This window comes from Trematomus bernacchii, unplaced genomic scaffold (assembly GCF_902827165.1).
Source record: "Trematomus bernacchii unplaced genomic scaffold, fTreBer1.1, whole genome shotgun sequence".
Lineage (NCBI taxonomy): Eukaryota > Metazoa > Chordata > Actinopteri > Perciformes > Nototheniidae > Trematomus > Trematomus bernacchii.
Genome location: NW_022987656.1, coordinates 6715979 through 6742296, shown reverse-complemented (window position 1 = coordinate 6742296; position 26318 = coordinate 6715979). Strand labels below are relative to the sequence as shown.

Sequence of the window (26318 nt, the reverse complement as noted above, 5' to 3'; positions counted from 1 at the left end):
ACTACCGCTGCCTGCTGGTAAGGAGAGTTATTGCCACTCACGCATGCGCAGTTCGTACGTGCAACTTGGCCGTCGGCTGAAGTCTTTGCGGTATGTTCCAGTGCGAAACATGGCCAAGACGCAGGAGACGTGAGGCGAAGTTCCGTCGGGACTTGTTCTTTGGTGTCAGTTTGGTGTGTAAGAGGCTTAAGAGTTGAAAAGGCCTGGTCTACGGTTTAAGGAAAACTTAAATAGTAAACTAGCAATTGTATTGGTTAATTTTTTTAATAAATACCAGCCCTATGAGTCAAAGGGGATTGAACCACAACACATTTTGTTGAGTCTGGTTATAGTAGAAACAAGGGGTTGGCCCCTCACTGGCTTCCCACCTACCAACATTTCAATTGGGTGAAGAGATGTCAACATATTTCAATTGTTTGGGCATGTTAGTGTGGATGGCAGACCTTGAAAAAATTGAAAACGGAATGTGAATTGAATCCCATTTGTCATTGGGATATCACATTTTGCATCAATGCTGTAGAAATGTTACAACCTTTTAAGGAAACTCTACCATATACAACATGATCCAGATGGGGCTGCTCCTAACTCGCAATTCCTATTCTTATGTTTTCCTGTCGTGTGAGCATGCATTGTTTAGCAAATGAAGACATGGCAGATGTTGACAGGAAGAGAAACGCCAGACCTGCTCTGGCAACAATTTTGTCAGACTTTGTAAAGATGAAGAAGTAGAGCATTTAAAGTCCAAAGTTCCATTTGACTTTATTGGCTGCTTACCAGCTAAACAGGAATGATTTTCTGATTAAAATAGTTCAGGGGCCAATAAATAAATACCTCCTCTCACACTGATAGTGTACAAGGTCAAATACAGTAACAGCAACATACAGAACCAGGGATGAGCCGACAAGTGTCCTATATAAATGTCTTTACTGTATAACATTTGCATTTACCAAAGTAAACCAAGTTTACCAGCCAAGTGTCAGTTGATGCTAGAGGCCATGAGGTTGAGTTCATTCATGGCCGAAGAAACGTTGTATTTATGCAGTTCTGTCTTGCTGTGCTTGTTCAGGATGGAGACAATGGTTAGGAGAAATTGGATTTTAATTGCCAAATACCATTAATGTGTCTTTGGTATCGACCCTTCTTAGTGTGACTGCACCAAAGTCCTTCAGCTTGCAGAGTTCATGTATCGTCACAGAAATGCTGTATTTCAGTTTCTCTGTGCTTGTGCAGGATGGAGACGATGGATTTCCATCACGTCTCCATGTTATCGTCCATTCTTGTTCTAACTCCAATACTCTCAGTACTCCCTGGCCTCTTTAAGTTCTGTTTGGAACACCTGTTCAGTGGGGTTCTCTAAACAGCTCAGCCCATTGTTAGGCGGCCTCACTGAGTGAAACAGACTCCAGTCTCCCTTGCACAGGATCCAGGGTAGAACATCCACCTTATAATGAAGTTCTGGTGAGAACTCAGTACTGATCAGATTGGGTGCTCCTGCTCCTTTCCCTCGTGTTATCAGTTTCAATTGATCGTCGTAGCAACAGTGCTGAGCGGCCAGCGTGGTGCTATCGTATGACAGCATGGAGCGGAGGCAGAATCTGGCGGAGGGTTTGTAGATGTCCAGGCGCTCTTTGGGTCCGCTGGCGTCCCTCCAGCGATAGGTCTTACGGAGTGAGCCGTCCTGGATGTTGACGGCGCTGTAGACGGCCTCTAAGGGGAAGGAGCACGGGCAGCTGGGCAGCTCTGTCAGCATCTGGTGCAGGTACTTCTCCAGGAAGTCGTTCTTACAGCTGAGCCACTTCTCACAGCTGTCCACGTCTAGGTATGGGGATTGGAAGAAGTTTGATTGAATTAGTCTTTACATTCTTATAATTATTGGAATACAATAACCAGTCAGATATAGAACGATTGCATTGGCTGCATTAATGACCCTTTGTCAAAGTGCATCACATATTATTTAATTTTAAAATGCTACAAAGTGAAATCCAATTCAGGTAATAGCAACTGGAACCCAACAAGGAAATGGCAAAAACACGGAAAGTATTAAACCATTTCCCTGCAGTAACTGTCCAAGAAAAAATTTCAGGAACTGTACAAACAAATTTGGGTCTTTCTGGTTTATTTTGCTATTAAGCTGAATTAGCTTAACAACAGGAATGCGCTAACTTCCATTTTTCTTTTAAAAGATCCTTGCTTGAAACACCAAAGTTCATGCATAGTTAAGAGAACATCAAGGAAATCCCTTTGAAGGAAACTTTGGAGAACATGTACATGCACAACAACCTATCTATCACACTACATAGGGATAACCCTAAATAGCATAATGTGGCCTCTTTAGGTGTTGAATAAAAAAGGGAAGAAAAACGTTTTTGTTAATTGTTATATTAAAAGCTTCTCTATATATTTGCTTCCTATAGTGGATGTGGGTTGAGAAGGAAAATGTCAGACACTGGATTGTGTTCTCCTTTCCTGCTCTATCTCTTGTTATGTTTGCAGAGTGAAGAGAACTATCGTGTTCTCTGGCCGCTGCCTGCAGCAGGAGAGCAATAAAATGGAAACTAAAAGCAATTCAAACATTTCTGGGAGGCAGGGTCGCGGTTTCATCGTTTCTCTGACATACTCAGCAGTGCAGCTCTCAACATGGGAGGTTTCTAAATATCAAAATCAGAGGTTTTTCCCCACCACTGAATGGAACATAATGTTTCATATGCAGGTCAACATACAATATAACAGTCATCCAGAAACTCAATACGTACTTGTGTCCAGGGAGTCTGTGCTGTTGTCCTTCTGGATGGGTGTGGGATCAGTCACTGAAATTGCAGTGTCTATAAGACAAACAAAAAACAAATTGTCTTTATTTGTGTCTTGACCAACATACTGTCATTTTACACTTTAATGAACAAAATAGGAATACTAATAATAGTGGGTGAATCTGTTTTTTTAGGTTTGGTTTTGTCTTTTCCATTAAATGAAGTTGTCCTGGCTGCTGCTTTGAAAAGATTATTGATACCTCATTGTCGAGAATACGGACAGATCTAACCTTATTTCCGTCATATAGATGTTTTCATACATTGTCAAAGCTGGAAAACAATCTAGTGTACCGAGGTAACTGATGTATATGTTGTGTTGCTTTAATGCACAGTGTTTTTTATTTCATCTAAGGGGGAACCACACTTGGCCCACACTGGGGGTAAAAAATGACAACAATGCAATAAAGTAAAGAATGTCTGTTTCCAAACCATAGGTGTGTTAAGTTTCGTTCAATGTTTCTCTCTAAATCCAACGAATGTGTTGAATATTCTTGCTTCTATAAGTTTTGCAAAGCTGATTTTTAAATAGTTCCTTTTCTTAGATTGTATGCTCCTTAAGGACAGGGGAAGATAGCAACATTTACATCACACAGTTAAAGCCTGTTCAATCTGGTTAGGGTGGTAAAGACTACTGAGAAAGTGGTTTTGTATTATTATGTTACTGGTGGTATTTGTTGTGTACTCTCAAGTCTTGAGTGTTGTATTGGTCTCTCTGCTGTGTTTCTGAGAATAAAATATCTTCCCTGGACAAATTGTCTTTGATCATCTGAACTGAATTGGTATTCTTGTTCTTCCTCACTTAAAAAACACAAAACTTGCTATCACTAGTTAGCTTAATTGCATAAGTTGCAGTGGCTTGGTAGCTCATCTAAAATTGGAATTCATGCCACTTCTTGTCATATCCGCTATAACAGCTGCTGTTTTGGGTGATAGTTGACCTCATTTAAAACATTTGTATGTTACTTACTGGCACAGTCCTCCAAGTCACACGTGCGTGACTCCGTGGCCGTACATGCGTAGCCACAGGAGCGGGTGCGTTTCTGGGTGCCGTTTCCACATGTGACGCTGCAGGGAACCCAGTCACTCCACTCCTCGTACTCTGAGAAAACACAGGGAGAAGAATGAAGGACAGACAGCGCACAGAGAGGAAAAACAAAACTATAGAGTAATATATGAAGAGCGGGCTTTGAAGTTAGGTTGTGAATTCCTCTCCCAGCTGGTGTATGTGTGTTATGTAATTAAGGAGAGCTGAAAAAGGGCCAAGTAGCGACAGCGTGGGACCTCTGAGACACGCTGCTCTGTGTTTAAACAGCGCTCGCAGGAGGAGGACTTCAAAAGCCTTTTCTTGCAGTGAGAGTGATGACGGCTGTATGCTAGCAAAACATCTTATCAACAACTGAGCCAGAATGACTTGTTTTTCCTTTCCTTTTTTTCTCTCTGCAAAAAGGAGCTTAAAATAACAGTGTTAGATCATATGCTAACAGAGTAGTAGAGTGATGACTTATTTTTGTAGGCTGACCCTGAAGTTAGCATCACAAGGACTCCCTCAACGAAAAGCAATGGGAATCCATTGGAATATTGCAGAAAATAATCTCTGTCGTAAACACAAGTTTATGATACTTACACGTTTTGTTCAGCCGTTTTATAACACAAAGAAGGACATTTATGAGAGGGGTATTTACTGTAAAGGAACAAAATATCCACAATTCTTGGGTACTTAATCGAAAAACACAAAATTAAAAAATGTTGGGTTTTAGGACAGTTTCTAGAGGAAGAAAGTGCAATGCCCTTAAAAAAGTAAAGATCTGGGAGTATTCCCCTGTTCCACACAGAAGATAATGATGCTCTGTGACCAATCGAATTGGGCCGAACACACTAATGATCAGACAGGAATCACTGCCAGCTTGCTTTGAGTATGAGAGTGAGAAGTCATCTGGAGGGTGAGCACATGAAATGTGTGTGTTCTTGTGTTAGCACACTGCTACATACAAGGCATACAGTTAGCTTAGCGACACATACGTTCAAAGTCTGCAGTGAAATGCCTCAGAGGACATTAAGAACAGCCTTTTTGAGTGACGCACAATAAATATTTGACGTTAAAATTATAATAACAATATAACTGTAATACCAAATATTCAAAGCAACATTGAAGGGTTCCAAGTCCAGTGTGGTTTTTAAAATCGGATTTACTAGAAGTCCTGTTTGGGTAAGTATTAATAAAGGGCACAAAGCCATATTTTGAAGGGAGCATGGCTTACTTTAAATAGTTATTATCTCCGGGGGATCAGCAGTGCACCAGCAATCTGGGAGAATTGAGACTTTCTTCATGCTTTTGCCTCATTAATGCCGCATAAATCGATAAATCACCTTAAACATGTACAAAATAGGCAGATATGACACTGATTCAGTCTTTTCTCCTGTCTGAAAACCAGGTGGCCACACAAATCACTGCTTGTTTTGCTCAAATCTCTCAATGGATATCTGCACACCATGTAAAGCTAAACCTTGAGGAGACTGCTCTATCCATGATCCTACTATCAACATCAGGCCAAAACACACTAACTGTCACTGCACCGCCCAACATTGCTGCTACAACCCTGCAGATACACTCTTTTCAACATTGGGAGAACATGTTTTAGAATCTGTTTGGATACACTGGTACTGGCTGGATATGTCATGCGGCTTTCACACCAGCGCTTTTCCCTTTCTAGCTCCTAGCGAGAGCTTTTCTGGTTCAGCTCCGGTTTCCCTTTTCAGCTCCCGCTCTGTTCACACTGCCCAGAGCTGCGTCATGACGTCACAGTTTACGTCGCTGATTTTCTCCCACAACAACAACGGGGGGGGGGACTGCGTCGGGTCGATGATCGTGTTGCTTTTAATCATACGAAGCCAGATTAAATTAAATAACGACTTCTCCAACCTTATACTTTTCTCCAGAGTGCCGTGGTTCATTGTTTATTAATGTGTTTCAGCGGCATTTACCGACCGCTGCAGTGCTGGCTGCTCTTCCACGGGAGTTTATTCTCCCGTTAGCTCCGGGTTAGCTCACACGGCTCTAAAGTATTCACTGTCTGACTGTCACACAAGCAGCTGATACATATCCCCAGTTCCCCTTAAGTGAATGTGTGTCAGTCTGAATTGACGCTGTTTGGCATCACAACGCTGTTATGAAAGTTTCTCTGGTATAACATGGGTGATGTTAGCATAGCAACCGAAGCTAAACTGACTACTTGCTAAGCCGTTTTCTACAGGCACTTTTTACCGGCGTATTTTTCATTATGATTCTACTTGTGATAGTCGGACATGACAACCTGTACAGCCCATGTATCTCCACAATGATCAATAACAGCGAACGGATGGTCAAAGTAAGGTTTCCTGCACGCCTCGACGTAAGAGACGTAAGCGACGCCGCGTCATAGCTCCGAAGCTCTTGCCTCTGGACCGACAATTTTTTGGAGCTGGAAGTGAACCGCATTCCGGAGCTATGACGCGCCGCCGCTGCGGTGTGAACAGGAAAAACCGGTGCTTTTCCAGCTCCAGCTCCGAGCAGGAGCTGGAAAAGCGCCGGTGTGATGCATCATCTTTTAACTGTCTCCTTATTGTGTTGTGTTATTTTGTTAATATGTCTGTAAAGCACTTTTTAAATGTATTTTTAAATCAGATTAACAATCTCACCATAGTTATCCTTTGCATCCCAGCCTGTGTTCCAGTGACCGCCCCATTCTCCGCCCACTCCACTCAACACGGGCTCCTCTGGGTCGTAGGTGTATTCCTCAGATTGTTCTTCCTGAGTGGATTTTTCCAGCCCGTTCTCCAGCTGATCTGGGTACTCCCAGAACAGCGGCCAGAACAGCTTCTTGTGGCTGTTGGCCCATTCTGAGGAGGACACCGACCAGTCGTTATGCTGCCCCCCTTTCACCAGGTCCATCTCCACCTCTGTCTCCGTCTGTGAGTCCCCTACCACCTCGATGGTCACCTGAAAGAAAAACACAAAATACTTGCTTTATAGTTTAGCCAGATGCAAATAATCTAATTTAGACTGATAACAGTTGTTATCTTCTACTACAATGTCAGACCAATAATACTCTTAAGGCCCAATCTGACAACAAAGAACTGACACAGACGGACCCCGACTGTTGTGTCGCCTCGCGTCTCTGCGCCTTGGCCATGTGTCGCACTGGAACACACCGCAAAGACTTCAGCCGACGGCCAAGAAGCACGTACGAACTGCACATGCGTGAGTGGCAATAACTCTCCTTACCAGCAGGCAGCGGTAGTGTGTATTCGTCATTCAAAAGAGGCAACAACCGGAAGACAGACTGCGTGATAACCGAGAGAAGAAGAACAGACTGCGTGATATAAACAAACAACAAATAGCGTGTGCGTTCCATTTTCACTCTGCAGCGAGAAGCTCATGGGGCTTTCCCGAACCTGTGTCGAGAGCTGGAGTTAAATGAAATCTCAGATTTGCCTTCTTAATAGTTTGTTTGGGTCCCTCACTTCCGTTTCGCTTCTCATGCACTGATTCGCTAAGCTGAACAGCCAATCAGAGTGATTTCTTTGGCCGGCGGGTTTTCGGCCGAAAAGGCGTCGGCACGGCTGAAAAGACCCGACGGTGCGGGACACACCAATCCGAGTAGGGCGTGTCGACGCTCATCGTCGGCCTGACGCCCACCGACGCCGATAATCGGCTTGGTGTGTCCGTGCCTTTACACTCAACAACTTGCTTCAGTGGAACAACTTTGACAAAAATGACCTCAGCAGCAAAAACAAAGATTCTGTCATTTGAGATAATCGTCATTACCTAAAATATGCATTCACACAGAAGTGTCATATAATGATGGTGACAGAGCTAACTTGCTCAAACAAATGCCTCTACAAAGCAGTTATAGTACATGGGTAATGCAATGAGTAATACTGAAGGGAACCAGAGTCCAACTTGCAGTAAGGGGGTAGCAACCCGATTGGCCAAGGCAGGGCAATGCAAACAGGATGGTTTAACCACGTCGTGGATGTTTGATAGGCCTGATCCATTCACAGAATGGTGGGCCAGTACCAGTGTATCCAAACAGATTCTAAAACATGTTCTCCCAATGTTGAAAAGAGTGTATCTGCAGGGTTGTAGCAGCAATGTTGGGCGGTGCAGTGACAGTTAGTGTGTTTTGGCCTGATGTTGATAGTAGGATCATGGATAGAGCAGTCTCCTCAAGGTTTAGCTTTACATGGTGTGCAGATATCCATTGAGAGATTTGAGCAAAACATGACATTCTTTAGCCGTGGTAGGACAAGCCATGAAAGCAAATAAGAGAGCCAAGTCAATTGGTGTAGAGACAAAAAAGAATTGGGGCCGAGGATGGAGCCCAGAGGGATACCAGTGGTGAGTTGACAAGGGTCTGACACAGACTCCTCTCTATGACCCTGTAGGTGTGGTGCTTGAGGTAAGATTTGAGCAGGGAAAGGGCAGAGCCTGAGATTCCTACTTCTTGACATTTGTAAAGGAGATTTTGTTGTTTAGTTGTGTCAAATGCAGCAGAAAGGTTCAAAGGATGATTACAGAGGAGAGGGAGACTGCTCTTACGGTCTGCAGTTCCTCAGTGACAGCAAGGAGGTTAATATCAGTTAAGTGGCATGCCATGAAACAGACTGGTAGGAATAACGAAGGCTGTTTTGATGAAGGTATGAAGAGAGTTTATTAAAGACAGCTCTCTCAAGTGTGTTGGATTGACAGGGGAGAAGAGAGACAGGTCTGTAGTCTGTTACATCACAAGGGTCAAGTGTGGATTTCTTTAGGAGAGGGTTACATCTTGCCTCTTTGGAAAACAACCATTTGCTTAGGAAATGTTGATGAGATTTGTGAAAAAAGGAAAATGATTAGGAGCAATAGACTGGAGCTGGTGAGAGGGGATTGGGTCCAGAGAGCATTATCAGGGTTGGAAGTGGTAACAAGGCTTAGAATAGCTCTTTACTAAGCAGTTGACACAATCGCTTGGTAGAACGCAAGAAGGAAATGAGGAACTGAAGGGATCGAGAAGGGTGGAGAAGATACAGAATAGTTTTTGGGGGTTGCAGAATAGGGTGGAATTTTAGATTGAAAGTCATTTTTGCTGTAGAAACAGAAGAAGAGAAAGAGAAGATATTGGGAATGAGGTTGTCAAGGTGTTTGGACATCCACCATTTCCTCTCAGCTCCCCATAGGATGGTTCTGTCAGCACTTATCGAGTCAGTCAACCAGGGAGCTAAAGGGGAGGCGTGTGGCGCAGTGGATAGAGCCTTGGTGTTGGGATCAGGGGGTCACAGGTTCAAACCCCACTGCAGTCAGCATGTTGTTGTTGTGTCCCTGAGACACTTCACCCCAAATTGCTCCTGTGGGGATTGCCCACAGTATTGAGTATGTAAGTCGCTTTGGATAAAAGCGTCTAACAAGTAACATGTAATGTAATGTAATGACTGACAAACCAGCCTTGAGGTGAGAGGACAGAAAGAGTCTAGAGATGAGGATAGAGTATTTGTCACAGAGTTTGGAGAAATGAGTGAGAAACCGGGAGCACTGAGAGCACAAATGAAGCAAGAGAGGAGGTTACCCATAACCGTATTAGAGGATGTCCTTTTGTCATAATGGGAAAGGGGCAGAGTGAAGGATATGAGAAAGGGATCAGAGAGGTGATCTGAAGTTACCTACTGTGACTCCAGCTTCTATGAGTATAGGCGTAGCCCTCTAAGGCTATCGCTATTGGGTAATCCCCCTGCGCACCCGCGCAGCACTGAAACACTTGTAGTCCACGCCCGCCCGCAAGGTGGGCCCCACCCGGGCTCCCTTCCGGTATAAATAGGAAGGAGGCCCGACAATCTGCTCCCACACAAAACAACTTTTCTTCAGCTATTCGTGGAGCCCGTGGGGCCCAGAACTTAGAGGGCTACGCCAATACTCATAGAAGCTGGAGTTACAGTAGGTAACTTCAGTTCTATTTCGTATATGGCTTCGCCCTCCAAGGCTATCGCTATTGGGTTAAGGGCGAAGCAAGATGTAGTCTGCCCACTGGGTCCCCCCGGTACAAGAAGCACAGACACACCTGCTCAGATAATAACCCATGCCTATTGCGCCATGCGAATGGCGCATCACAGTCCCTGGAATATAGCATAACATGAATATTTACCATGAGGGGACGAAGGCTGGGAATAATACATACCTGCCGCTGTGAGAAAGTAGAGACGAAGGTCACACTTTGCCCAGTGACAGAAAGGAGGGGGAATAGCAGCTCTCTGCGTGCAGACAGGCAGGAGAGCGCACAGCTGGATCCCTGACATCACTCACTCTGACAGGACATTCCGTACGAAATGTGTCAGGGGAAAAAGGGGGACGTCCCTCTCATAAAAGGGAAATACAGGCCACTCTCCGTGTGCCGAGGCAGGAGAGAGGCGCACAGCTGGATCCCTGACGTCACTCACTCTGACAGGACACTCAGCACAGGGTGTGTCAGAGAGGAATGGGAGACATCCCTCAAATAAAATTGAATAAATGAACAGGGAGAAGACCAAGATGCCGCAATGCAAATGTCTTCCACTGTCATTCCTCCGTGCAAAGCCGTGGAGGAGGAAACATTCCTCTGGTGGAGTGCGCATTGATGTTCTCCGGGGGATCCACCCCAGCGGAGACATATGTGACACAGCTTCACACAGCCAGTGTGACAGCCGTTGTGCAGATAGAGACTGCCCTATCGAGCGCTCTCTATAAGGCACAAACAGGCGCTGAGAACGGCGCAAGGCAGCCGTGCGCGCCACATAGCAGGACAGCTGAGATGAGACGTGGCTTCTTCCTCCGACCTGTGAGGAGGGGGAAAGAAGCCAGCCAGGGTGATCACTCTTGACCTAAAAGAGTTGTGATGACCTTAGCCTTAGGCATGAAGCCGGGTTAGGGCGTAACCCAGCTGAACTGCCATCTCCTTGGATCCGGAGACATGACGGAGCCACAGAGAGAGCGAATCACTCACCCTTTTCGCTGATATTAGAGCCAAAAGTAATAGCCTACTTTGGCTGATAACAGTTTAAGGGGAACCTGATCTAAAGGTTCAAAAGGGCTTTGCTTAGTGCGCGTAACACCAAAGCCAAATCCCACTGAGGCGCCAGTGCGCGTGACCCGCCAGTGTGCGTGACACATGTCTGAGTCTCCGTCCTCCTCGCATAAACGGCTGCTGCGCTCTGCGAGAACCTCTGTTCAAATCGCCGGGAATATACATTGCTCTGATCATGATGGAGAGCAACGTGTGTGCGCGCCCAGAACAGCAGCCGCCTGGCTGCGTTCAGAAGCTGCGCAGATCGTACTCCTCCCTGGCGATTGAGGTAGGCTGCCGTGGTCTGTTGGCTGGGCGAATCAACACATGTTTGATTGTACAGCAACGAGGCGAAGTGATGGAATACTCCAGCACATTTTACCTCTGACGCACGGGGTCGGTGCGTGGGCGAATGAACCACCTCTGGAGACCCCTCCTGTGGGGGAGACCCCAGGGAATCCCCACGTGATCAGCTGACGTCATGCTGAGCAGCTGTATCACGGAGAGGGCTGTCACCACGCTGTGGGATGTGACACGCTGGATAGGGAGCTGTCAGTCTCTCCACTCGCTGCAGCGAGAGCCGCGCTCTGCTGGCTGAGTTTTATTCCACTCGCAGATAAATGAATGTCTGGGGGGGAAGAGGACAGCTCTTCTTCAAATCCATTATGGAAACCAAGCTTTGACAGATGCGATACGAGATGTAACGTCTGTAAAGCGACTTCCTCCCTGGAGCGAGCCAGCAATAGCAGGTCGTCCAGATAAAACCACACTCTCTCATCCATCCTCTGTGTAGTGGCTCCAGCCTTCTATACACTTTGAAAAAATGTGAGGAGCCAGGGAACATCCGAACGGCAGACGATTGTCTGGTCTGATATTTCCCTGAAAAGAGAAACGCAGGAATTTCCTGAGTTTCGGGATGATGATAGGGTACATGGAAGTATATGTGCTTCCGGTTTATGGAAGTGAACCAGTCGTCCTGGTGAACACATTCCAGCACCTGTTTGATCGTCAGCATGGGAATACTGACAGATCAAGGATGGGTCTCACTCCCCCGTTCTTTTCCGGGATTTTAGAAAATAACGGGAGTAAACACCCCTGATTTTCCTCCCTTGAAAAAATGCCTTTTTCAACAGGAGTTCCTGCAGCGCTGAATGGAGCGCAAGACACTGTTCCTGGGATGACAGGAGTCTTATCCCATGGAACTGCGGGGGGGAGAGGCTTCTCTGTGATATGCTGTAATGGTCGTCATGACCGTGCTCTGTAGGAGGCATATCTGGGACAGAGGAATGCCGCGAGCTATGCAGTTTATAAACCAATAGGTTAAAACAGCAGGCTTCTGCAGCGAATGACCCACCTCTGGAGTCTCCTCCTGTGGGGGAGACCCATGGGGATCACCACGTGACCAGCTGACGCCAATGCCGAGCAGCTGCGTCACGGAGAGGGCTGTGCGGGTTTAGACACGCCGGAGGAGATCTCGCTGCAGTTCCTCCACTCACTGCCGCAAGAGCCGCGCTCTGCTGGCTGAGTTTAATTCCACTCCCAGATAAATGAATGTCTGAGAGGGGAGAGGGCAGCTCTTCTCCAAATTCATTATGAAACCCAGGCTTTGACAGATGCGATACGAGATGTAACGTCTGTAAAGCGACTTCCTCATGCTGGAGCGAGCCAGCAAATAGCAGGTCGTCCAGAGAAAAACCTCATTCTCATCCCTCCTCTGTGTAGTGGCTCCAGCCTTCTCTACACAAAATGCGAGGAGCCAGGGAACATCCAAACAGCAGACGATTGTCTGGTCTGATATTCCCTGAAAAGAGAAACGCAGGAATTTCCTGTGTTTCGGGATGATGGGTATGGAAGTATGCATCCTTCAGGTGGAAGTGAACCAGTCGTCCTGGTGAACACATTCCAGCACCTGTTTGATCGTCAGCATGTGAAATACTGACAGATCGAGGATGGTCTCATTCCCCCAGTCTTTTTCCACTCCCCGTAAGACTGTTCCTGGGATGACAGGAGCGTTTCCTGTGTCCCATTGAACTGTGGGGGGGGGGGGGGGGAGAGGCGAACTGCAGGGTGTACCCTCTGCTGATCAGCCTGCTCATCCATCTGTCCATCAGACACACGCGCTACCACTCTGAGAAACACTCTGAGAGCGGGCGCGCATGCTCGAGATGTGTTGTGGTCGTCATGGCGACGAGCCACGTCAGAGCCCTCGCCGCCGCAGCCCGTGAGGCAACCCAAGGTGGGCCTGGAGCAAAGGGCTGTGAGGGAGCCTCCACACGCTGCGTTTCACTCCGGCTCTCATCATGAGGCGTGTACATGCTCAGGGGATGAGTGGAGGTGTGTGCCGTGACGTCCACATGAGGCGTCATAACTGCGCTCATGGGCTTATTACGTGTGTCGGAGACGCATCTCGGACAGAGGAATGCCGCGAGCTCTGCGGTTCATTAACCAATAGGTTAAAACCAGCAGGCTTCTGCAGCGAGCCCTGCTGTCTACTAATCAACAGATTGGTGGCAGCTGGCTTAATTAGCGAACTCTGCAGTTTATTAACCGATAGATTAAAAACTGCAGGCTTTTGCAACGAGCCCTGCTGCCTATAACCTATCGGTCAGTATACTAACCGATAGGTTATAGGCAGCTGGCTTACACAGAGTGGGGGGTGAGAAAACACTTGATACTGATGACTCAGACAAAAAGTTGGAAAATGAACTCTCCTTTTATTTTCCACACAACCCCAACACGTCAAAAACGTCTCTGCTTCCTCGGAGGCTCTGGTGGAGCAGACCAAGAGCGGGAGTGCCTCACTCCCCGTTGACCCACCGCTGGAAGACCCCTTTGTCTCTGGGGTGGCGGGGGAGCGGAGACGTGGGACGGAGCCCCTGCATCCGCTGAAGGACCCTGACGCCGCGGCTGTGGGCGTCTCTCCGCCTGTCGCTGTGGCCGGGTCGGACGCTGCGGCTGCTGCGGCTGCTGCGGGCGTTGATGCCGCTGTGGCCGCCCAGCAGGCTGGAGCCAGCTGACGTGCTGGCGGATGTCGTCCGCCTGTTCTGCAGCCGACTTCATGGACTCCACCATGGCGTGGAACTGGGGTCCGAACAGCCCGTCCGGGCTGATTGGAGCGTCCAGAAGCACCTTCCTGGCCGTCTCCGTAAATGACGCCTGCTGCAGCCAGAGGTGGCGCTGAATCTGCGTCACCCACGCGGCGATCCTCGCCTGGGAGACAGCGACGGACGCGCAGTGTGAGCGCCGTGCTGGCCGCCTTGCCGATCTCCTCCGCTTCATCAGCGGCCAAGGTGGTGGACCGCTCCACCAGCGTCACCACCGAGTTTGAGAGCAGCGCGTTGTTGTTCGCCGCCGCCGACGCCTGAAAGGCACACTGGTGCACCCGGTCGGCCTGGCGGGCGACATACTGGTCCCTGGGGGAGGCCAACGTAGGGCGCCGTCCGGCGATCATGTTGGCCTGTCTCACCCCAAAAAACGCCGTCAGGCTCGGCTCCAAAGAAGGGGTGGCTGGGAAACCAGCATCTGTGAACCCCTCCACCTTGGTGAGGGGAACAAATGTGGCCACCGGAGCCTTCAGGGTCCTCGGGTTCGCCGCTGCCCCCCTCCTGGTACCTCCTGATGGCGGGGAAGCGTGGCCAGACCGGGTCACTCCTGACCGTCTGCACCCGCGAAAAAACTCCGGCCATATCGTCCGGAGCACACCTCTCCTGAGCTGGGGGAACGGGGAGACCTCTGCAGGCGGCCGCCTTGCATATGATCTCCGGTAGTTCCCCCAGGATGCCACCTATCACCGGCAGCGCCGTGGTGACGGAGAAGGGGACCGCGTGCTCGGCCGCCAAGCCGGCACCCTGCTCCGACTCTGTCTCCCCCGTCCGGGGGAGAGGAGGGAGGGGAGAACCGTACGGTGAACCGTGGAGGGAGGCGGGGTAGGAGTCGTCCGACACCTGCCCGGCACTCGGCTCCAGGGACATGAGGCCGCCGTCCACGGGCTCGAAAGCCTGGACGGGCCAATCGTCCTCCTCGGCCGCAGCAGCGAGAGCGTCCGCTCTTCGCTTCCTGTCGTCCGAGGGGAGACGGGCACAGTGTGTGCATGCGACCTGCTGGCTGAGAGCCGCGTATGCGTGCTCTGGCCCCAGGCAGGATTCGCACATCGTGTGCTGGTCGTAACTCATAATGTATCCAGAGCCACATGAGGGACAATCTCTCACACAATTGCTGCTCATGATTGCTCTGTTAATGAAAGTGTCTCTTGTGCTTCAGTAACGGGGTGCTGAAGAAAAAGAGGGAGCAGATTGTCGGGCCTCCTTCCTATTTATACCGGAAGGGAGCCCGAGGGTGGGGCCCACCTTGCGGGCGGGCGTGGACTACAAGTGTTTCAGTGCTGCGCGGGTGCGCAGGGGGATTACCCAATAGCGATAGCCTTAGAGGGCGAAGCCATATACGAAATAGAAGCAGGTTTGCAGAGAGCTTTGAAGTAGAGCAGTTTCTGTTACATTTGAGGTTGAGGTGGTTGCCAGCTTTATGGGAAGGTGGAGATTGAGACATTCAGATAGCAAAGGAGTTTACCAGAAGTAGGAAGTCAGAGGACGGAGGGCCATTTTCTGGGACGTTAAATAGCAGGGTATGTAATTCTTCCAAGAATTCCGGATGTTGACCAGGCTCTGAATTCCAGAGTCACATCATTGTTTCTCTAAATCAACTCCACAAGTGCTAAACCCATTTTTCGTCAAGCCAACTCCACCAGGATTTGGTTTCAGAGTCACACTTAAGACCTTTTGAACTATTATATTCGGCTGTCATATGTTTTATATTTCCACTTTTCCCCCTTTGTTCTTTTATTCCTCCAAACACCAGTGTAGATGTCTGGTGTTCATGGACAAGTTGGAGCACCCTACTGTTAAAGGTCCTGCATGTGGTAACTCAAGACTCTGTCCTGACTCAAACCAGATGTACACAGAGATGGTTTTCACAGAGCGAGAGGGAGATACATGGTGCTGAGAACAAAAACTGAGGGGAAAGTGATGGTGGAGGACTCTGCTCCATCCCCACCCCCTGTGATCAATGATTTAATCTGAAACACCTGCACCTTACCAATATGAACTCTTCTTGACATGAGGAAAATGACGTGAATGTATTTCCAATCTGGGGTTGGCGATATGACCTAAAATGTATATCATATCTGATTACCAGAGGTGGAAGACGTACTTAGAACCTGTATTTGAGTAAAAGTAGAAGTACCAGAGTATAGGAATACTCTGTTACAATAAAAGGCCTGCAATCAAAATGTTACTCAAGTAAAAGTACAAAGGTTCTAACGTAAAAATATAATTAAAACACCAAAAATAAAAGTAGTGATTGTGCAGATTGGCTCACTTCAGAATAATATATATATATGTTTTATAATGACTGATCATTAAAGTGTTCTCAAAGCTGGTAAAGGTGCAGCTAGTTTGAATGGCTTTGTATACTGCAGGGTAGCTTGTGAATTTACTCCAGGTGGAACTAAAGTCTGATTTAACACTTGATTATATTTCACATCATTCATCCACATCTGTGAAGTAACTAAAGGTATTAAATACATGTAGTGGAGTATAAGTACATAATTTACCTCTGAATTGTAGTGGAGTAGAAGTACAAAGTAGCAGAAAATACTCAAGTAAAGTACAAGTAAAAAATTGTACTTAAGAACAGTACTTGAGTAAATGTACTTAGTAACTTTACTTCTGGATTACAGTTAAGGCTATAAAATAACGCATTACTGTAATCAGATTACTTTTGTCTGTAACGCAATCACGTAACGCGTTATTGTTGATAACAGCAGTAATTACATTACAGTTATTCAGCACAAAATGATCTCATTACTTGCGTTTCTTTAAGGTCTTCGACTATCTGCAACACAGGGGGACAGAAAAACGAATAAAACTTCCCTTTTCGCTCGGCTAAACTCGCGACTTCATGGATAGCTATTAGCTACCTGGACCAGTGTTATGATGGAACCTGAGCTAAAGAAAACATGGCTGATGTTCAAAGAGCAGAAACAGAGGTATGTGTACAGTACTGTCCTGATTAGATTAAGGATTTATGCTGATCTGGGCATACATTAGGTTTAACTTTATTTAGTTATGTGTCATTTGATTAATGGTGCATCTCAGGCATAGATCTCAGGTGATGTTACAGAATAGTCCATTAATGTAACTAGTAGTGTAACTAAGTAAGTAAGGTATTCAAATGTAACAATTTTTTTGAGTTACTACCCCAACACTATTTATTTGTAAGTATTTTCTGTAATGTGATGCGTTATTAGGGCCAAGCCTGAGTTGGGAGTGAACTGTACTGTATATGGCAATAAGAGGTTTTTTTCTGTTGTTTTACTGTTGATCATTATTTTTGATCCGAGATACCACAGCCAGCTGAATTACATTACACTGCACTTGAAGATAAAAGACACATGTGGACCCTGAAACATGAAACCGTTATCCCCCCCCCCCCTACTTCCAATTTCCAATGGAACAATTTGTCCACACCATTATAGTTCTTTCCACATGCACCCCTACCTGGATGTTGGGGTTCTGGGAGCTCATGTCGGCGTTGGCCAGCTCTGGGAAGTTCCTCAGGTCCAGGACAAAGGTCTCAGAGTCCTCCTTGGGTTCAGGCAGGGGGAGGACACCTGGGGACCAGCGGTGTCTGGGCCTGGGGAGGGACGGACCTGAGGGAAGGGTCTGCAACAGGTTCTCCTGCTGGAGCTCCTGGAGAGTCTGGAGATCTCCGCCATGAGGCTCTGCTTTCACCTGAGAGAAGAAGACAGATTTAAAGTCATGCAAAGGGGACTTTGCCTGTAACTAAGTGGGTTTATCTGCATAAATTGGTAGTCATTTAAATACTTTAGAAATAAGTGAATAGTCTATGGAAATTCCCCCATGTGTAATGTCCTTATTAACAACCAGAGGTTCTAATGACATGTTATTGTCATATTAACAACCGCTCATATCTTTATTGCATCAAGTTACAGTCTGTATCCGCTGTCATTCAGAATCTATTGACTGACTATCCTCTGACATCATGTCTCTAACCGCCCTGGGATGGTCACAACCGCACACCCTAAAACAAATACATTACACCCTCACCTCCAGTAGTTTTGCTGCATTTCAGTTGCAGTTAAACCAACAATTAACACCAAACATTTGATTTAAATTGTAAACTCTTCATTTGCTGGTAACCTGACATTACTTAGTTTATTTTCACACATTCTATCACAGCTAACACAAGTATTTGTTTGTATTTCTGACTTTCTTTGTCATTGAGTTTCCGTGGTCGTTGGGGGAGGCTACTTCCTGGTTCAGCAAAAGGCGTGGCCGAGGGCTGAGGATAAATACTGGAAGCAGCCACTTGAGCCAAATTGGGAGAAACCATATGCTTCCATGTCAAAGGGGGGATTTGGGTTTTGTCAGTGTTCTTCTGTATTCTGTTAACTTCCATTTTCTATTTGGTTGGGCCAAGCCACAATACTATGTTCCTTGTTTTGTCATTGTGCCAGGTAGGTTTATTGAGTTAACAACTGTTGCTGTTATATTTATTTAAGGTATTTTCTGTTGACCTCTTTTATCTGCCTAGTTATTAGAGATTCTTGGTTTGTAATGTTTTTGGGGAATTTTGGATAAAAGACCCAGTTTCTTTAAAAACACTCCTTTGTCCTGTTGCCTTACTGCTTGGTCCCTAACCTCCCAAACGTTTCAATAATGTGTAGGAAATGTATGACTATTTTGTGAAATGCATAAATAGTTATTTCCATCTTGTGGCCATCTACAATGAAAATGAACATTTTAATGACATTGCTGTTTGTCTGTGAAACCCCAGTGATCATAAACAGTGAACGTGTTGTCTACCATTCATCCTTTGGGGGAAATATTGACTCAAATAGAAGGAAATTGATAAAAAAATAAACTGTATGTTTAGGTTTAGACCTCTACGAAAGCTGTAGAACAATTTCTTAACAAGCGTAACTTTTCCTTGTTTGGTCTTCCAGCACCTTGGGCGTTTCAAGGACTCGGGGAAATATCCCGCCTTATTTTTAATCCAGCGAAACGTCAAAGTAGCTCTCTAGATATCCAATATCCTAACACTGGGTCTCCGGGACTATTCTGCTAACCCGGCACATCCCGCCCACACCGCTGGGCTTATTCAACACTTATTTGATGGCAAACTCCGCCCAGCTGTATCAACACCAGCACACCCCGGGATAGTAACCAAGTGCACCTACTCCTGGCTGTGAGATGCAGATATTAAAGGGAGTTATTTGATGCAATAAATGTCTTTGATTACTATGAGAAGCTATTTTATAAATACATTTTATTATCATTCTTATATGATATGCACCTTGGGATTGCTGTTAGCAATGAAAGGTGCTTTATAAATTGAATTTATTATTATTATTATTATGATGAATTAATGGATCTCTCTGTGTAAATGATTAATTCATTTAGTTTTACCATTTTAAAATAGTTAAAGGTAGGAAGCATAAGCCATTGAATTTAAGACAATGAGCTTGTGTCAGTTTTAATGTCATTTGCATTCTTATTCAAAGTGGGCAGTGTTCTGACATGTTTTCAACTTATTTCTTTTAATTATTTACCAAATCATATTTCCTTGTGATTTTTGTATGATGTTGATGTTTTATCATTATATCAGGGTGTTTGCTGTCATGGATGGTAGTGATATTCTTCTGTGCTCTCTGCGCAAACCCATCCCACTAGGGGCAACAAAGGTTTTATTCATTGAAGGTATGATAATAATGTACTCATCATAATAAAAGGTAACAGACACTGAACTTAAATAAATGCTAAACAGCACATTCATTTACAGTGACCTTGATAAAACTATTGACAGTATGTGAAAATGTCTTACCTCCAAATATTAGCATCAGTATAAGCCTCAAATCCAGTATGAGTTGAGGTATCACGTACACAAAATGAGCTTTATTTAAAGTTTAGTATCATAGATATATTACCCGCAATAAGCAGTTATAATTAAGGCAACTAGGTTCTAACTGCAAAACGTCTCAGAAGTGCCTGCCTACCTCTGTGAATAAGCTAAATCGATCATGTTTTTACCAGAACACAACACAACTGTTGTTGGTCATTAAAAAAAACACTGATCCACTAAGCTGTTTTTGGATGAACAGGAGTATCAGCCTATCACAAGTCAGCTGTTCTGTTTTCTGGCTGCTTGTATGAATCACAGAAATCAGAGGATTTGCTCACAAAAGCAAAGTAGATCTCTTTGCATAGCGTTCAATCTTTTTCACTCAGAAGAAACATCTATACACCTCTGAGGGAATGGAACCATGAACCCTGTCATTACTGGACAACCTGCTGTACCTCCACGCCCACAGGCCTGCTCACAGTTGGTAGTAACCATCATACAAAGAAACACATCAATATAAACATACAACTTTTAGCAGTTACCAAAGTAAGAACAACTACTTTTTCAAATAAAATTAGCCCGGGTAATCACAGATCCCCCCCCCCCCCCCCCCTTTAATGCACTTTGAAGCAGGTGGTGGAGACCAATGTTCTTAATCTCCATCCGTTTATAAGTGACTGTTATTTTTGTATATATTGACTGTTGCGCTTTATATTTTTTATTGATGCATTTTAATGTGGAAATGTGTATATATGTGTCTATGTTTGATTATGTAGGAGTATATATACATATATATATATAAAAAGTGGGTGTACAGGAGTATGTATGTATATTTACAGTATACCTCTCTGTCTGTATCTCACACACCGAAGTTTGACAATAAAGTTGACTTTGACTTTCCCTATTCTAGAACATTATGTCTCTATCCTCCCAAACTTTTCTACAAGGTGTAGAAAATGTATGGCTAGTTTGTGAAATGCATGGATAGTCATTTTTATCTTGTGGCCATCTACCATGAACAGCAACATTTTTAATAAAGAGGCTGTTTGTCTCGTGTTCATATAGCAGCCGCAGGAGAGGTCAGGCTTAAGGCTCCCTGTGAGCAGAAAACATTTGATTAAAAACCCAGAGTGGAGCTGAGAGACCAGAGAGCAGTGGAGCCAGAAATACCTGAGCACATATTCACACACATATGTATGACTCCTTTCCTTCTATAATAGCTTTAAAATAAACTATTCTAATATAATATCCTGTAGTAAATTGGTTTATTGGTCTTTTAGAGAACCTTCTAGCTTATCCAGAACATGTTATATTGTTTATTCTTTGTGATACATGTATTTTCTACTGTAGATGTATTTGCGGTTTATGTTTATTTTCATTTGTATTTAATAATATTTCCATTTTTATTCCACCTTTCAAATATTTTAATGCCTGAACCCACTGGTGCTGTAACAAAATAATTTCGCATTTGGGATGAATAAAGTATCCATCCATCTACCATCCATCCATCTTATAATATCTTTAGAATACAATCATTCAAACTTCCAGTTGAGTTCCTTTCATTGCATGACGGGGACAATACTGCTAAAACTTTGTTTTACGGTGACCCTCAATCTTTATGTTAATATTCCGTTTGATTTTGTCCATTTTTTCTTTGGGCATTCTCAGAGATTGGTGTTATTTATAGCTGCAAGACAGACATGCTTACCTTCTTGTTGTTGGATGATTAATATGACTGTCTTGGTGCACTTGCTTGATGTGTTTTAGCAAAGTTTCGCAAAAAACTAAACCCGACCATTCAACATAGATTATTCCTCTCAAACATTTGATGATGAATGAGTTCATGGTTTACTTCGCTGCATATATCTCAAGAAAAGTGACTTCAGTGAGGTTCTTGTCAGTCAGCTGCATTAATACTTAATAGGCTAGGAGGTGTCAATGCGTTGTTTATTCAATACTATCTCAGTTATCTTCATGAGTCGGATCACTTGTAGTTTTCAGTTAGCTGAACCAAGGACAAAGTGCATGTGTTTAAACCCCATAGTGGCCGGTATCAGTAACATATTAAATCAATGTGTCTGAGCTGCAGTGTATGTTCACAAAAGTTGAGCAAAGTTCGATTCCCTTCGTGGTTGAACGCTCCTGCCTGACTCACGGAAGAACAAAGTTTACCATCAACTTGAGCATGATACAAACAATGGCAAATAGAAAGGATTTTTACTCCAAATATGTTTGAGGTGGGCATTCATTTCAAACTTTCACATTTGAAGTCAGCAGTCTAATCTTCAAGCTATCACTCTTCCACCAAAATCCAAGCTTGTATCTGATCAAACCTGATCAACCATCCCAAACTGGCCAAACTTTGAAGGCAATTTCAAGTCCTTTTCCTTTTTTTGCTTAAGATAGTCAACAAAAACACACCGAAAAACTGGAACGTTGACTTGAATGAAATGTATTATGTCAACACATTTCACATAACTGTATTAGGTTAGTAGAAAGCAATAATATTAAGTTGAACCTAGTATTTTAAACTAAATATTTTTGCTTTCAACTAACCTAATACAGTTATGTGAAATGTGTTGACATAATACATTTAATTCAAGTCAATGTTTTTTCAGTAAAGGCCGGTTAGCTCTGATAGTTAGAGCGTGGTGCTAATAAGGCCAATGCCATGGGTTCCATTCCAATACTGGCCGGTGGCAGTAACCTATAGAGTCAATGTGTCTGCAGCATGTGGTTCAGAAGGTGAGCACTAACTTTCATTTAGGTCAGCATTCTACCCTTCATCCTATCTCTTCCTCTTTGTGACCATGTGGCCTAATGGACAAGGCGTCTGACTTTGGATCTGAAGATTGAGTGTTCTTTCCCTCTCGTGGTTGAAAGTTGAATAGACCTGTTGGAACAATATTTGCTGGCAACTTGAGCAGAATACAAACAATGTTGGTTAAGATTAAAGGAAAACATTTGGCTTCAAATATTTGGGAGAAAGTGGGCATTAATTCCACTAACTTTCTCTTGTCAAGTCAGCAGAATACAACTGATATCTCCTATCATCAACTCCAAGATTTAGGCAGACCTGATTGATCAATTTTTATGTGCACTCCAAAACAAACTAAAGACACCTGGTGGCCTTGTTAAGATGATATAGCTGTCATTTACACATCGAGCCCAAGACAATAGAATTCCTGTTTTATTCCTGATACCTTTTTCTAACTACCAGCCAATTTACATTAAAGGTGGGGTATGTAATTTATTTCAGAAACGCTTTTTGTTATATTCCATGGAATGCTCTTAACATCCCGATAGCAATGAATATATTAAATGCTTTGACAATAAATACATTAAAAAAAATAATCTGTGGAAGCCGTGGCGCTGTAAAAAGCACGACCAATCATTTTAGCCGACGCGGCTAAAATAACTGGATGGCCTACCTGCCTGTCAGCCTTCCATCAGTGCACAAACTTATCTCGTGCCCTCATTGGTCATGTGCGCGTTCGTGTGTGTTGGAGGAGGGGCTCTGTAAGGAAGAGGCAGATTTTTTCCGGTAGTGTATTTTCAAATTCTAGCGCACTCAAGCTGGTTTGTCCAAAATTACATACCCCACCTTTAAGTCAACAAAATTCTCATTTTAGCTCTATTTTTGGTCTCCACCACCTGCTGTTCACCAGTGAGACTCTAACTGTGTCTGTCTGCCATTTGATATTTACAGTTCATAAACCTGGTACAGCAGTGAATTAAAATGGTAAACTTGCAAGAATGACAAGTTTCTACTATTGTGAATGTGTTATTAGCCGCTTTCACACCAAGTACTTTGGTGAAAGAAACTTGTCCGTTCACACGACTTGTCCGTTCACACGAGACCGCTCGACCCGCTGGAGACGCTGTAGTACATATGCCGGGCCTGTAAGTGGCGCTGTACTTCCGCCACAAAATACACCAAAAGCAGCGAAGAAGACCCCTGAGCATGGTTGCCATGGTTGCCCTTCTGGTTACGCTCCGCGGTGGATTTAGCAACATGTAGTTCATGTAGTTCTCCATGTCCACTTGTTGCTGATGGTTGTGGTAGAGGAGCAGTAGATTTTGCACTAACATCTGTAGCATGGTCAGTAGCAGTAGCACTGTAGTACTGACAGTAGCTACTGACCATGCTACAGCAGTGAGCAGCAGAGGTGGGGAGAGGTGGGGCTATGGCTTCATCGTTATCAGGAAATGATCGTATAGGATGTACACACGGAGCCGTTAGGCCCCCCAGAGCGTTCCGTCCGCAGATCTACCCACCTTGGGACCCGTTTGAGGGGTCTGTTTCCGCGGTTCCGTTACGGCCTTGTGTGAACGAACGGGCTATACGAAAGAGAAAAGTAGCGGATACAACACGAACCGTCTCCATGTAAACAGGGTCTTAGTCTCTCTCTGTTGGTGCGCTGGGCTAATGCTAATGCTAATAATGCTAATAAAGCAAATAAAATGGCGGCTTCACAAAAACTTTTCAGAGTTTTACGGGGCGTGGTTTGCAATTCGCCCAGCCAATCAGAAATTGGAACCTTTTTCTCCCCAGGAAAGTCCCTGCTCTCTAGCAGGGACTAAAAAGGGGTGAAAAGGTTCGCAAAAAGTTCTAGTTCCAGATCTTTTTTGTGTGAACGCAAAATCCCAGGAACTATCGGAACTATTCCTGGGAAAAGTACTAAAGTAATAATTGAACATACATTTTGGGACGAAAATAGATATGTTTTCAACATCAAGAATAAACTAATGTTGATTATCCAATGATAATATTTCAACTACAGCTGGTGCTTAACTGCCCTGTGAGACTACATCTTCATCAATTGTAAATGTTGTATGAACAGTTAAATGAACCAATGACATTGGGAGGACTTGAATTTCTATTTGCTATGTTTGAATAATTATAAAGTATCAAAGTTTTAGGGTTAAGTCTTCTTATTTACTTGGATGTGGAGAAGGACAAGTCACAAAATAAACGTAAACCTAATTATAAACTGAAATCTATATTAGTAAAACATGATGTCAATGTTAAATCTCAATAGAATAATATCATTATTATTGTTTTAAGTAGACAAAGATAAGAATGTCAGTTTACACAATTCTTGCTTTACTGTCATTTACTGCATTTTCACTGTGTGCATTTTCACTGTGTGAACATTCAATACATTACAAGTCAAGCACCATAATAATCTGTACAGCATGGGGGGGGCTAGTTTACCTGAGGAGCGGATGCTGAGCTGTTTCTGTCTCTGGAGGTTGTGGGGAACCCGCGAACTGACACCCACAGCAGGGTGAGGGTCAGGAGCCGGAGACAGGACCCTGTCCCCCGCTGCATCTTCTCCACAGCTCAGGGTGGATCTTCTCCAAAGTGGCGGAGCTCCTCAGCCTGTACCCGCGGAGGTGAGGGGGGGTCAGGCGTCCTGCTGTCCGTGCACTCTCTCCGCTCCGCCTGGAGACGCTTGATCCCAAATTGTTATAATCCCTGGTGTCCGATTCCTTATTCAGGTATGGTTATTCCATGCACATGTAGAATGCAACTAGTAAACCGACGATACGTTTCCTCAGGTTGTGTTCTCAGTCTTTAGGCAGAACTCTCAGTACGGCCGGGTTGCAGCGCGCAGAGCGGGGAGGTGTGCAGCTCTCCCCGGCTGAGCTCATCCTCTCGGTCCGGTTCCTCTGGCTGCAGTCCAGCTTGTAATATTGGCTTTGCCCCGGATGACGCAACGGAGGGAGGGGGGGGTCAGCAGGGACACAGCAGGGGGGGATCCTGGGGAGGGTAACGCAGGCACGCAGCATCATAGTCCTTAATGCTGGAAGTAATCTGATCTTTAATACAGGACCCTAAAGAGGTGGAAGAAGTACTTAGATCGTTTACTTCAGTAAAAGCAGTAAATAAGCCCTGCATTCAAATTCTTACTTTAATAAAAGTACCAAAGTATTGGCAATAACCATATATACTCAGTGGCGACTGGTCATTAGGGGCAGGCACAGCCCCACCTAGTGTCAGCAGAAAGTAATTCAAATAATAATTCAAAGAAAATGCAAATAAATGCAAAAAAAATACATCTTAAAATATATTTTAAGATCATGTTTAATCATCTGATTCGTCTGTACATTGCTGTTTTAGTCTGTGTTCTTCTAATTAGTGTATACACTGTGCCGATTGAGTCGTAAAAACTACACTGCGCATGCTCAGAGTATTTTTCTATTCAATGTGTGCGGTAAAAAAATAATCACCTTAGCTGTGATATACTGAGCATATACCACAGCCTGTCGTGAGCTATTGCTTAATTATATAACAATGTTTATTTAGTAGTTGATTTGTATTTAGTTTTAGCTAATAATCTGAAAAATAATTCAAGCTAAAGCTGTCAGAGTGGAGTACAAAGTACAATATTGGCTTCAAGTACAATATTGGCTTCCAAATTCTAGTTGAGTAGGAATATTAGCATTATAAAGAATACTCAGGTAAGGTAAAAGTACCTCACATTTCTACATAAGTATACTAGCAAACGTCTGTCCACTGTGGCTGCAGTAAACAACA

At 44.7% G+C, this 26318-nt stretch overlaps 1 protein-coding gene across 1 annotated transcript; it reads right to left on the bottom strand.

Annotated features, from left to right (window-relative positions):
- Window positions 1–745: 745 nt before the first annotated feature.
- Window positions 746–25399, bottom strand: ism2a (isthmin 2a). Its single transcript, XM_034135280.1, has 6 exons — window positions 24993–25399; window positions 17410–17643; window positions 6483–6783; window positions 3775–3906; window positions 2754–2822; window positions 746–1815 (listed from the first exon to the last, which is right to left on the bottom strand). Exons 1-6 carry the CDS (start codon window positions 25107–25109, stop codon window positions 1298–1300), a joined length of 1371 nt encoding a protein of 456 aa, XP_033991171.1. The 5' UTR covers window positions 25110–25399; the 3' UTR covers window positions 746–1297.
- Between the last annotated feature and the right edge of the window lie 919 nt (window positions 25400–26318).